This window comes from Haliaeetus albicilla, chromosome 10 (assembly GCF_947461875.1).
Source record: "Haliaeetus albicilla chromosome 10, bHalAlb1.1, whole genome shotgun sequence".
Classification (NCBI taxonomy): domain Eukaryota; kingdom Metazoa; phylum Chordata; class Aves; order Accipitriformes; family Accipitridae; genus Haliaeetus; species Haliaeetus albicilla.
The window spans coordinates 29,698,139-29,710,932 of record NC_091492.1 but is presented as its reverse complement, the minus strand read 5'-3'; the positions used below and the strand labels follow the sequence as shown (position 1 = coordinate 29,710,932).

General features: G+C 50.5%; 1 protein-coding gene across 3 annotated transcripts in view; it reads left to right on the top strand.

Annotated features, from left to right (window-relative positions):
* RPH3A (rabphilin 3A) overlaps positions 1–12,143 on the top strand; it is a 47,549-nt gene extending 35,406 nt beyond the window's left edge. For all 3 annotated transcript variants that reach the window (XM_069794616.1, XM_069794617.1, XM_069794615.1), the window contains 12 exons: positions 387–479; positions 644–703; positions 774–995; positions 2,067–2,146; positions 2,533–2,607; positions 3,807–3,916; positions 4,524–4,650; positions 5,259–5,315; positions 5,513–5,664; positions 7,422–7,503; positions 8,070–8,166; positions 8,980–12,143. In XM_069794616.1, coding sequence (XP_069650717.1) covers positions 387–479; positions 644–703; positions 774–995; positions 2,067–2,146; positions 2,533–2,607; positions 3,807–3,916; positions 4,524–4,650; positions 5,259–5,315; positions 5,513–5,664; positions 7,422–7,503; positions 8,070–8,166; positions 8,980–9,110 — 1,286 coding nt within the window. In that variant the 3' untranslated portion in view covers positions 9,111–12,143. The remainder of the gene's footprint in view (positions 1–386; positions 480–643; positions 704–773; positions 996–2,066; positions 2,147–2,532; positions 2,608–3,806; positions 3,917–4,523; positions 4,651–5,258; positions 5,316–5,512; positions 5,665–7,421; positions 7,504–8,069; positions 8,167–8,979) is intronic.
* Positions 12,144–12,794: the final 651 nt, after the last annotated feature.

Genomic DNA, 12,794 nt, shown 5'->3' with positions numbered 1-12,794 from the left:
GGGCTGTGATGGGCATCGCAGCGATCCTCATGGGTTTGTTCACCTTCCAGCTCAGACCAGTGCCTGGCTGCAACCACATCCATCCTCCTTGTTCCACCTTTCCTGCATGTCCCTATTCTGCAGATGGATCGGTACAGCACGGAGTTCCCACTAGTGAAGTGCTCCCTGCTCCAGCCCGGGCTGCACCTGCTCCCCACAGCACTGGCCCCAAAATTGTGTGGGGTTGAGCCATTATCCCACCACCTCCATCCATCCGTCAAACCTCTCTCTTCTCTACTGACTCTGGCTGCCCTTCCCTGGCCAATTCCAGCTGTAACCCCCTCTGCAACACAGGTAAAGCCCCTGGGGCCTGAAACGCCGTTGTTGATCCTCCCCTCTCCTTGCAGGTGTGAAGCGGACCAACTCCCTGCAAGCCCCACGGCCACCCCCGCCAGCCGCTGCTGGCCCCACTCCTGCTCCTGGTCCAGCAGCACCCCCAGGTAGGATGTGATGGGGATACAGCCAGGATGCTTGGTCCCTGGGGGGAGTCGCCCAATGCCCTGCCATGGGGTGGGACCCCCCTCCTTGGGCCAGCGCTGGGGTAGGAGAGGGATGGAGAGCATCACCCAGGTGAACGCCCCAGTAATGGTGCATCTGTCCCCAGCGCTGCCAGCAGCGGGAAGACCGGGTCCCGGGGCGGCTGGCCGGTTCCCGGAGAGACAAGGTAAAATTCGGCTGCCTGAGAGGGACTGGGGGGCGGAGCGTGCCAGGGGATAACAGGGTCCCTCCCGCAGAGACCCCACCACTGGGACCCCCGGAGCCAGCCCGTGCTGCCACCAGGGAGGAGCGAGGAGGGGGCTACACCGTGCCCCCCGCCAGAGAGGAGAGGCCAGCCCGTCAGCCCCCCACCTTCCCACAGCCCCCTGCTGTCCCCCCGGTGCCTGCTGCACCGCTGCGGCAGCCGCCCCAGGAGGAGGAGGAGGAGGATGCCAACAGCTACGACTCTGATGAAGGCAGTACGTACGCGGGGTGCCCGGCCAGAGGGGAGGGAGCAGTTTCGTTGGGAAACCTGGGATTTTGAGGAGGTGGTTGCTGTAGGACTGGGACTCGCACTGTAAGGTCATTGGCCTCTGGCAGGGAGAATCGTCAGGGAATGCTGCTTCCCCGTGGGGCTTCAAGCTGGGGCAGGGTCTCACAGGCTGTCCCTGCTTGGTTAGTTCAGCACACCTTGTGGGATCTTCAGTTGGTTTTGCACCAAATTACTTGAGCCCTGAAAAGTGCTGGTTTAGGCTCTGTGCTCACATGACCTTCCCATTTCCAAACTTGAGCCCTGAAGGCAGCTGCTTCTTTCCATCAGAGCATCCTTTGCTGTGAGAAATGCCACTGGACCTGTCTGTAGGAAAGGCTTGGTGGCTTCAGTACCTTTATGCCATGAGATCTCAGTGTTCAGTTATTTGCTCCCCTAAAAGAGGATTTGCTGCATGAGGGTGAGCGTCTGTAGCAGGGCAGTGCTTTGCCTGTCCAGCCTGTTCCCACCCAGGATGGGAAGAGCTGCTCTGGATATCTATGCTGGGATAGGAGCAGATGGACCCAGCTGAGGTTCTGTGCTAACCCTTCCTCCCTGTGATCTTCTCCCAGTGAGCATGTGAAGACAAGCATGAGCTGGTTTCCAACAACTCAAAACAGGGGCCAAACGCCGAGCCCCAAGCCTTAGGAGGACATGCTGGCCACCCGAACTGAAACACCTTCTCAGGATGGTCCTGGGGTGGCATTGTCCTGAGAAGGGTTTGTAGGGTTACACTGTCCTTTGCTTAGTGAGTATTAAAGATGGCTCAAAAGCTTCAAACTGCCTTCCCTGGGCAGTTCCAGCTTTGTAAAGCTTTGATGACCAGAGCTCGTGAATCTGGCTGGATTTGTGTGTGGCAGTTTGGCTGATGCCAGCGGAGTCTCACATGCATTAATTGGCTTTTACATTTGAGCCGCAAACCTTTCTAATTATTACTAATCAGGGCTGATTAAACACGGTTATTGGCTAGGGTTTTAACAAGGTCCTGTTTCCAACTCCTCCTCCTCTCTCTCGCTGTCAGCTACGCTGGGAGCGCTGGAGTTCAGCCTGCTCTACGACCAGGAGAACAGCTCCCTGCACTGCACCCTCATCAAGGCCAAAGTAAGTGGTCCCCTTCTTTCACCAATTTAAGTCTGTCTGGCTCCCAGCTCCCCCAGTGCGATGGGATGGAAGCAGCGTGGCTGTTGGCTGGGTCTGTTTCCCCGGGAGAGCCAGCCCAGCCCTGCTGGCACCGCTGCTCCTGGCTGGGAAGGAGAGGTCTGTAGGGCTTTTCCTTGGATGGATCCAAGATGTCTGTGGGGCTTTTCCTTGAGTGGGTCTAATTTTCAGCACATTGTGGCACCCACACGTGCTCGGGGCAGAGAATGAGGGTCTTGGCTTGCTGAACACATTTTCTCTGTACTGAGTTGCTTGATGGGTAGCTTTTTCTCTTCTCTGGCTGTGCTTAAGGAGGATTCATGCACCATGTTTTCTTTATTATCTTTTAGGGTTTAAAACCAATGGACTCAAACGGTCTGGCAGATCCCTATGTCAAACTGCACCTCTTGCCTGGAGCCAGCAAGGTGAGGCTTTGCCTGGTTTGGATGTGGTTTTGGGCTGGAGAAAGAGCAGAGGTTTCTCGAAGCCCCCTGAAGTCCCTTCCTTGCGTCAGACATCCTCCCCTTGATTTCTCCGTGCAGTTGCTCACTGCTGCTATTTTACCCCGGAGCTATCTCTGAAAAGTGATGATGCTTGCAGATGCTCTCCCATACCCAAGGAACAGCTCATCCTGTAGACAGGGTTCTTCTTAGGGATGGAGGGGAGCTCCAGAGGAGGTGACACTGTTAATGCATTGCAAAACATCTGACACAAAATCTAATTATTACCTGAGTTTGAACAATCCATTTGCTTTGACGCTGCAGCATGTTCTCGTTAGAGCTGTGAAGAAATAACCATTGAGTAAACTCTGACTCCCTCCCATCAAAGAGAGCCCTGGAAATCTCACTTCCTAGCCCAGCTAAGCTGATCTTGGTGGGGAAACTTTTGAGGAAGGGATGACTACCGCTGACCCAGTGCCCAAGGGGTGCTGGAGCCTTGCTTGAGGGCTGCAAAGCTTTTTCCTGCAGCTGAATTTTGCTCAGAGAAGCTAAGTGTAAAACAAGGGGGAAAACTGATAATAAAACCATTGGATTGGTATTTACAGGTTTACTTTATGTGCAGGGACTTCCTGGTCTTGTGCAGAGTAAATCAAGGTGTCGTGATTGGGAATTGCTTTGATTTCTATTGCTCTCTTGTTTGCTGATCTTTCTTTTATTTTTTTTTTTTATTTTGCATGTCTGTTTGTGAAAGAACCATGAACAAGTGACAGGGCTCCTTGTTTCCCAAGCTGTCATCTCCTTTAGACCACAAGAGCCATTACCCAAGCCCCACACAGCCTGCCCTGTGCAACTTTTTCTTGTACAAGGGTCCTTGAGGGAGTAGACCCCAGACAATGAAAAAACCTGGGCAGCGAATGCTGCCCTGGCCACTGCAGGCAACTGGGTCCCTGGTGCTGGCATAAAGGTCCACCTTGTAAGGTTGGTGATGTTCACCTGGAGTTGATGGCTCACTGGTGCGACAGCCTCAGCAGGCAGCGATGACATCCTGCAGAGCCTGGTCAAACCACCTCTTGTGAGCCAGAGGTGATGGAGCATCTAATTTACACTCCTCTGCCAGGAGCCGAAATTTAGGTGGGGAGGAGTTCAGGGGTGTCATTATGCCGTGTTTTGTTTTGTTGCTGTAGTCAAATAAGCTGAGGACGAAGACGCTGCGCAACACCCGTAACCCTGTGTGGAATGAGACCCTGGTGTACCACGGCATCACAGATGAGGACATGCAAAGGAAAACCCTCAGGCAAGCAGAGGAGCTGGGGTATCCTGGGGTGTGGTGGGGACTGTGGGTCTCCTTGCATGGAGCATCGCAAGCCAGCCTTCCTCAGGAGGGCACTGGCAGCGAAGTGCAGGTGTTGATAGAGCACCTGGAAATCCAGAGGTTTTGGTCAAAATCAGCATGCTTCATGTGAACATGCTGATTTTGATGGTCCTTTTTTAAAAGAGAAAGAAAGGCATTTTGACCCTGTCATTTAATATTAAATTATTGGCATTACTATTATTATCAGCATAGAGATTGCTATATTGCGTATCTGTGCGTGATTTGACAGTGTCCCAGCAAAATATTCAGATGTCTCTAAAAATTTTTGGCATTTCCTTCCTACAGGAAATTTCCACCTTTTGATTTCTTGCCCCATCACAGAGCACGTATTAAAAATGTTGATTTTTCTGGCAGACCAGAAGTTTGGTTTTCTGACTGCTTTTGGTCAGAGGAGAGCCAGATGGGTGGAGGCTTTGGTGGTGCTTTGCTTTGTCCACCCCTGAGCAGTGCCCTTGCAGGAGTGGTTTTGTGCTCCAGAGTCAGTTTCTGCTCCAGCCTGGTTGATGTTCACCTTTCCTGTTCCCTTCAGGATCTCTGTGTGTGATGAAGACAAATTTGGCCACAATGAGTTTATTGGAGAAACTAGAGTTTCCTTGAAAAAACTCAAAGCCAATCAGAAAAAGAACTTCAACATCTGCTTGGAGAGAGTAATACCAGTGAGTTTCTAGGAAATTTCTTTCTGCTACTGTTAATGTTGAGGTTGCTAATAAATGGCATTTGGAGGAGTTAGCGGTGAGCTTGGAGCTGGAACCAGCCAAGAGCTGTAGGTGCCTGACTTCACTGGCATCTTTAGGAGTTGGATTCCCACCCATGTCTGGGCTGATGTGACACGTCAAGGCCAGGAGATAAGAGCATGGTGGGAATCCAGGGGAAGTGACTCCAGGGACCTCTCCAGTGGCCGCAGATCTGCTGGTGTTGCCAGCCTATGCTGTTGTATGTCACTGTGGAGGAAAGGGCAGGTTGCTTCATCCCCGAGCTCTGCTACCCAGAGCTGTGTCTGCTGAGCTGCAGTTTGATGGAGCAGGTCATAGAATCATTTAGGTTGGAAAAGACCTTTAAGATCATCGAGTCCAACCATTAACCTAACACTGCCAAGTCTACCACTAAACCATGTCCCTAAGATGCATGTACCTGAGCTCTCTTCCACTTCTGAGGCCAGCAAAAGGGCTGGGCTGGGCTTCTGGGGGTGTCTTTGCTGTAGGACGGTGCCTCTCCCAGCTGCGGTTCCTCATGGCAGTCTCTCTTTTTCCCTTCCCCATTCAAGATGAAGCGTGCTGGAACGACTGGCTCATCCCGTGGGATGGCACTGTATGAAGAGGAGGTAAGAGTCCTTGGAGGACGACATGCTCTGTGCATGTTTCACCCATTGTCTTTCATGTATGGGCCCCTCTTTTCCACTCCCCCGCCGCCCCGGGGATACAAGTTTCCCTTGTGTCCATCTTGTCTCATCTGCTCTGCAGTTGACCGGCTTCCTCACTCAGCCCCTGTGTCCCCATCTCTGGTCGCTTCCTTTTGCAGGTAGATCGTGGCGGGGATGTGGAGGAGCGTGGGAAGATCCTCGTCTCCCTTATGTACAGCACCCAGCAGGGTGGCCTAATTGTCGGCATCGTACGCTGTGTGCATTTAGCAGCCATGGACGCCAACGGATACTCAGACCCTTTTGTTAAACTGTAAGTGGGAGCTGGGGCTGGTGTACTGAGGTAACACGTGGTCATGGAGCCACCCGCTGTCCTTGGGCAGTAGCTGATGGGCTGAGAGCTCCTTCCAAAACCACTGGAGAGAGGAAAGTGTTTCCCAAGCACTTTGAGACCTCATGCAGGAGTAAGCTGCCCACCAGCAATGCCTGTGGAAGGTGGTAATGCCCCCACCATGGCTGAAGCTAGGTGAGACTGACCCAGCCTTTAGATCCATCCACTCCCTGTAGGTTCCCAAACTCACAGACCCAACAGCCACCTCACAGCTGCAAAGCTGGAGGACAAGAGGTCCTCCCCAGCTCTGACCCACCAGGCCTGCAGGGCATGGGTGGCTTGACTTCCCTCTGTGCACGATGGGAACCACGTGCCCCACTTGCTGCCCCATAAGCCCACATGCTCGTTGTAGCCGGGAGTCCAGGGACTGCCCTGCCATGGCTGTCTCTCTCCTGTGCCATGTCTCCGCTGCAAACAAATCGGCTTAATTAATACAGACAGTGGCGTTTGCTGCGGTTCATGCTGGCGATGCCTTGCTGTGACATGGAGCAGGTCTCCTGGAGCAGCAGTGCACCCATCGGTGCTCTCAGCTGCGGAGGCAGGTGATGGGGGGGCAGCGCTTGTCGAGTGGCTCCTGTGAACATGGGGGAATAATATAATATTAACTCAAACCTCATAAACTGCAACACAGAGAGGACCCTGCAGTCATTCCTGCCTGCGGTTTTCATTGCTGTTTTCTCTTTGCCTTCAGAAAAAACCTCTGTTCTCCCTAAAACTCATTCAATAACTCTTGTGTTGAACATTTTGCACATCTTTTTGTAGCTGAGTTGAACTGAGTAGTTTTCCTTCTTAGCCTGACTCTTGTTTTTTTATACTTTCCATTCCCATAAACAGAAGATGGTACTTTTCCATTTTTAAATCAACTTCCAACACAGGTCTAATTAACGCCAACTCTACAATTTAATTCTGGGTCTGCAGCCAGGCTGCAAAGCCCGAGCCCTACTTTTCCTCCGTGTTCTCTAGGTGAACCTACCTTGGCTGAGTATACCAGCCTGCGTGGTATTAAACACTAATGGGCTATTTTTAGCTTTTTTTTTTCTTTTCTTTTTTTTTTCCTCCATATTTCTTCCCACCTCTGTATGTCTTCCAGTGGTCAGGCTCGGTGTCTGGCCATGTGATTGCCCTTGTCTGCTGGTGACCAACCTGGCTGCTCATTTTCCATGTTCCCTGGCTGTTTCAGCCACTCTCCCATCAGCGTCAGCAGGTTCCTCCGCAGCGAAATGCAGAGTTCATCCACTTTTTTTTCCATAAAACACCTACAACCATTTCTTTTAGCATGGCTTGGAGGAAAAAAAGACTTGGGACCAATGTGTGGTTTGGAAGGACATCAAGAGTGTGTGTGCAGGCTCACCGCTTTCTAGCGTCTGAATGTTACCCAGCTGCTCTGAGCAAGAGATGCTCCCCCAGAAAGGTTTCTGCTGAGCTCTGTGCAAAGCAGGTCTTTATGGTTTCCCATGTCTCATCTGGCAATCCGGGGCGGGGGGGGGGGAGTAATTGTGATTTTACTCATCTTACATTTATTTTAGATAATTTTAGAAGGTGGGAAGGGAGACCTATTTCTTTGCCTTAAATAAATATCTTCAGCTGCTTTTTTTTCTAGCCCCAAACCTCACTTTTTTAGCTTACGAGCTCACACTGTTCTTGCACTTGAGTTTTGAACTGTTTTCTGTTGCCCCCAGTTGGCTGAAACCTGACATGGGAAAAAAGGCCAAGCACAAGACACAGATTAAGAAGAAGACGTTGAATCCTGAGTTTAATGAGGTAAAGACAGATGTGATTTTTTTTTTTATATTATTAAATCAACTTAGCTAATTACTATGTTGTGCAGAGGAAGTAGAAAACAAGCTTACCGAGGTTTTGTTCCTCGCTTGGGCTCCTTTCCCCCTTCTGTACCCGGGAGTATTTTAGGAAGGACTTTGCCACTGGAGATCTCACCAGTTCAGTGCTGGGCAGCACCGGTACACTGAAACCTCCCTGCTGCCAGCGCTGCCGATTCTGTGTCACCCTGGCTGGGGGTGTGGGTGGGACAAGCATCCCTGGGGGTCCTGTGGCTGGTGCTGCTTTGATGGGACACCTGCAAAGTGCTCACTTAGATATGCAGGGTGAGCTCAGCTTCTGGGTTTGTGCGGCATGTTGTGATCTTGGGAGGAGAGATGCCACAGGGAAGGAACATTTGCTCTTCATTAGTGTATTCTAAATACTCTCTCACTGGATTTTGAATTCAGTCTGTACAGAGAGATCACTTGCAATTCCTTTAACTGCAGTTTTCTGGGTCTGTTTTCCTGGGATGCTTGGGGTGACGTGGCTGTTCTCCTTCCCTTCTGCAGGAGTTCTTCTATGATATAAAACACAGCGATCTGGCCAAGAAGTCACTGGACATTTCTGTCTGGGATTATGACATTGGAAAATCAAATGATTACATTGGTGAGCTGCAAGTCTCTGTGCTCTGGGGTGCAGTTTTGAAGCCTGATATACTGCTCGCTGTACAGGAGGGATGCATAGGTCATCTGAGGGCTGAGCTTTGAGGTGGGACCATGCAGGTTGGTTGGGCACTTGTATCAGGCCATCAGATACAACACATAGGATCATAGGATCATTTAGGTTGGAAAAGACCTTCAAGATCATCAAGTCCAACCATCATCCATGCCCACTAAACCATGTTCTGGAGTGCCTCGTCTATGTGCTTTTTGAATATCTCCAGGGATGGTCACTCCACCACTTCCCTGGGCAGCCTATTCCAATGTCTGACAACCCTCTCAGTAATGAAATTTTTCCTAATATCCAACCTAAACCTCCCTTGCCGCAATTTGAGGACATTTCCTCTCGTCTTATCTCCAGCCACCTGACAGAAGAGGCCAGCACCCACCTCACTACAACCCCCTTTCAGGTAGTTGTAGAGAGCGATAAGGTCTCTCCCCTCAGCCTCCTTTTCTCCAGACTAAACAGTCCCAGTTCCCTCAGCCGCTCCTCATAAGACTTGTGCTGCAGGCCCCTCACCAACTTGGTGCCCTTCTCTGGACACGCTCCAGCACCTCAATGTCCAATGTACTGCCCCATCTCCAGCATCCCACGGGGTCTTCTGCGCAGGCAGAGCATCTCTAGTTGTTTCCATGAGATTTGAAATCCAGAAGGTGGAACGAAATGCTGCAAACATGGGCTCCGTCCCCATGGAAGTGATTTACTGGAACATCAGCATCATCTCTGAATATGATGTCTTTTCTCCTTCCTTTCTTCCAGGAGGCTGTCAGCTTGGCATTACGGCTAAGGGGGAGCGCTTGAAACACTGGTATGAGTGTTTGAAGAACAAGGACAAGAAGATTGAACGCTGGCACACCCTCCAAAATGAGAATCATGTTGCCAGTGATTAAAGGGAGCCGCTGCCCAAACTTCCCCAAATGGCCCATCCTCTGCCAAGCCCCCTGTAGATCTCTGATGTCCGTCTTCCAGCACAGTCATGCCTTGCTACACGCCTCTGGTCCCAGGGCAACAACACTCTTCTGCCTCCTCCAAGCATCCTCTGTGCCCTGTCCTCAGTTCCACCTGAAAACTAACCCAGATCTTTTATATTCACTCCTTTTTTTTTTTTTCTTTTTTTTTTTGGGGGTGGGTGGTGGTGGTGCAGGGTGTGTCATTGAGGTATCCTGGTGTGTAATTTTGTCAAGCAATAGTTACCCTCTGACTGTTCCTCTTTCTCACTAGTCTCACGCACGCCGTGATTGCGTTCCTGTTGTGTGTGTGATGCTCTGTGTTCCTCCAACCTCCGCTCGCGTGCCTCGTCCCATCGCCACCAGCTCGTGGCTCCATTATCTCTCAGTGGGATGTGTGGCCACCAGGCCAGCCGTGCTCTCCTCCGGTGTGGTGGTGGGGGGCTGAGTGCTGGTGTCGGAGCATCGGCCTGTTCCGCTTGTGTGATATTGATACCTCAGTTGCAATAATGAAAAAGCTGTTTGGCTTTGGTGTGGGTCGTAACTGTAGCCTGGTATTTGTGTTGTGATTAGGCTAAAGCCTGTGTCACTGATGTAATCCTGCGAGTCCTGCTTGAGCTTTAGTTCTGATTTGGTACACTTGAGTAATATTGTGGTACATCCTTTGCTGAGAAGATCCACCAGTAAAACAGTAACAATAACCAGAAATAAGGAGCCACTCTGTGCTCGCAGGGAAACAGAGATTTGGGTTGGTTTGTGTTTGTTTCCAGCCTCCACGTGCGGTTTCTTTTACCTGAGGAACTCACATGCTCCGTTGCTGTAGGAGCACACCCGTGTTTCAAGCTTGTGACTACCTCCTCTTCCCGTCCTACCTGTGTAGTAGTGACTAGCTGAACCCCAAGGGCAGTCCCTGGGCCTTCCTCAGACTATCCTTTCTGTTGCCAACTGTTTGCCGTGCCACATGCAGGAGGGAAGCTGTGGGAGAAGATACTTCCCACCAACTAGCTGATGTGTGCAAGGATTATTGCTTTAAAATACCACAAATACTGAGATTAGCTGGAACAGTTAGAGGTCTTCCAAACTTTGGGTTTGGTGGCTTTTTTGGTGTTTGTGGGTTGTTTTTTTTTTTTTTGGTTGGTTGGTTGGTTTTTTGTTGTTTTTTTTTTTTTTTTGAATCTGCACAAGAACCACTGTTTTCAACCTGAGCTTTAATGATTGTCTGGAGGTGTTTGATTTGTCCTCAATAGCAGGAGAGTCAAGATGCTCTCAGACTGATGCTGATCGGGTTTGGTCCCGTTTTCTGTCTCTGGACAACCTCAAGCATAGCAATGTCGATAGCAGCACACTAAGCACTACTGGAATATATTATCAGTCAGCTACACACTGCGCATGTTGTATGAAACCTGAACCCCAGCCCCTTTGGTTCACGCTGTCGTCCCATGACTTCCCTTGCAACCCACTGCCGTAGTCTGCTGGCGTGCTGTCTTGTGGCGTGTTCTCAATTCAGCTGTACCGCAGAGCTGTTTCTTTTGAATTGGATGAGTTATTTTCCTGTTCTTGATTATTTATTTATTTATTTATTTCCCCAACCTTCCCCCAGCAGAATTTGCTCTGAGTGCTGACTTGCAACGAGCATCTCTGCAGGGCTGTGACTTCTGCAGCTGGTGGGGGCTGCGTCCTGAGCGATGCCAACGTCGCTGCGTGATGCTAACCTCTCTGCATGCCGAGCGATGCTGCTGGTGTGGAGCAGACCTTCCCCAGCTCAGGGCTTGCATGTTGAAAGAGGTCTGCTTCCCCCCCCCCCCACCCCAGCCCTGGCTGGGTGCTGCCAGCTCCTTGTAGCCAGTTCTCCACCAGGAGACACCCTTGGACCACAGATGGGGAAAGCAAACCTAAACCAGCATGGGCATCCTCTGTGCCGTTCAGCCAGAGCTGGGGTAGGTCTTCCATCACCCCAGCCTCTGTCCAGTGGCATGGCCACTGAGATGGGAGCTGCTCGGGGCATGATGCACAGAAGAGTGCAATGGGAGAGAGGGCACTCTGAAAATGGCTTTCCTCTCCCTTCCATGAAGTTCTTGACTCTGCACCAGTAAGTGCAACGTCCTGGAGGCCCTGAGCCATGCTGCCCTCGGTGCAGGCTGTACAGAAGACCTAGATTGAAGCGACCTGGTTCTTTTGGATTGTTTCCCTCTGTGTCCCATGCTGCCCTGTGCAACCATGACTGAAAACTTGCTGCTCGGGGCAGAGGTGGTTCGGCTCTAGGATGCTGCCGTCATCCCTTCCGGAGTGATGGACCTGCCCAAAACCTTTGCACGGCCCTTGCCTATACCTCTCAGAGCAGTAGATGGGCACAGTGTACTTCTGAGCTGTGCTGGGGAAGTATGTGTCTGGGTATGAAATTACGTTAAAGAGAAAAAAAAAAAAAATCTGAGCAATTCCTTAATTTATTCCAGACCTGTAGCAGTCCAGCCTCCTTTGTGTGTGCAGAACAATTAAATTACAGTTGCCTTTACCCATGTCCTCTATTGACATTCTCTGCTCAGCCTGCTTTCCCTTCAGACAAATGATACTCAAATAATCTCTTTGCACCCATAAAAATAAAGTGCTACTTGCCTATCTCCCTTTTGCTATTGTGCAAACCACAGTCCTGTCTCTGTTTGCCACCCTCTTCTCAGTTTTTCTGATGGTAATTTCTGCCCTGAATGACTTCTTTTTGTTGTAAATAAAGCATGCACATATGGATTGGGAATGGTGGAAAAAAAAAAAAAAGCCTCTTCTACTGCTGTTTGCATTCAAACTTGCATGCAGTGATTTTACAGCAAAATATCAGTTTACAACTATTAAGAGAAAAAGAAAATGTTACACAGGAACTAGAAATACTCCAGTCTTCCGCTGCATGCAGCACAACATCCTCTCTTGATGTGGTATCTAATAAAGTGAGACTATTGGAAAAGAAAAAAAACCAACAAAACAAAACATGATGGTTTTTGGCTTCTTTCATTCCCTGTGGGAATATGAACCCTGGTGTGGGCAGTTGTCCTGGTTGTGGGAATTTGTGGTGGCTTGGGGGTGCTGGAAGATTATGCTGGGTGCAAGGTGTTGAGGAATTTGGGATGGTAGCCTGCAGCCCCTTCCCTGTGGGGAGAGGTCCCAGCTCTGCAGAGCTTGGCTTGGCTCTTGTGCACCTCTGGGGGTAATGGGGATGACATGAGTATTGGGGAACAGTCTGGGTTAAAATCCTTCATGCACAGGCAAGACATCCATGGGGTTCCCCTCACTTCATGCCTTGCCGAGTGCAAACACAATGGGCGCACGCCGCTGGGGAAGACTGTAGCACATGCGGAGGTGGTTGCTGCTTTGCTCTGGTGCTTCTGTGTATCCCCTTGAAAAGCAAACCCAGCCCATGAGAAATGACCCTCCTGGTGCCCTTCTTCATGCCCCAGCCCTTTTCCCCAGGTTGGGGGAGAAGGAGCCATTCCCCCCTGTAGCTGCAGCTCCTTGTTGCACTGCTGCGGGAAAACACCACCTCCAGCTGCTGCATCACCCAAGCCAAATTATTCTCCTTTTTTTTTTTTTTTTTAAATTTTGGCATTTTTAGGCTCAATTTCCAGCATACCATCAAGTGCA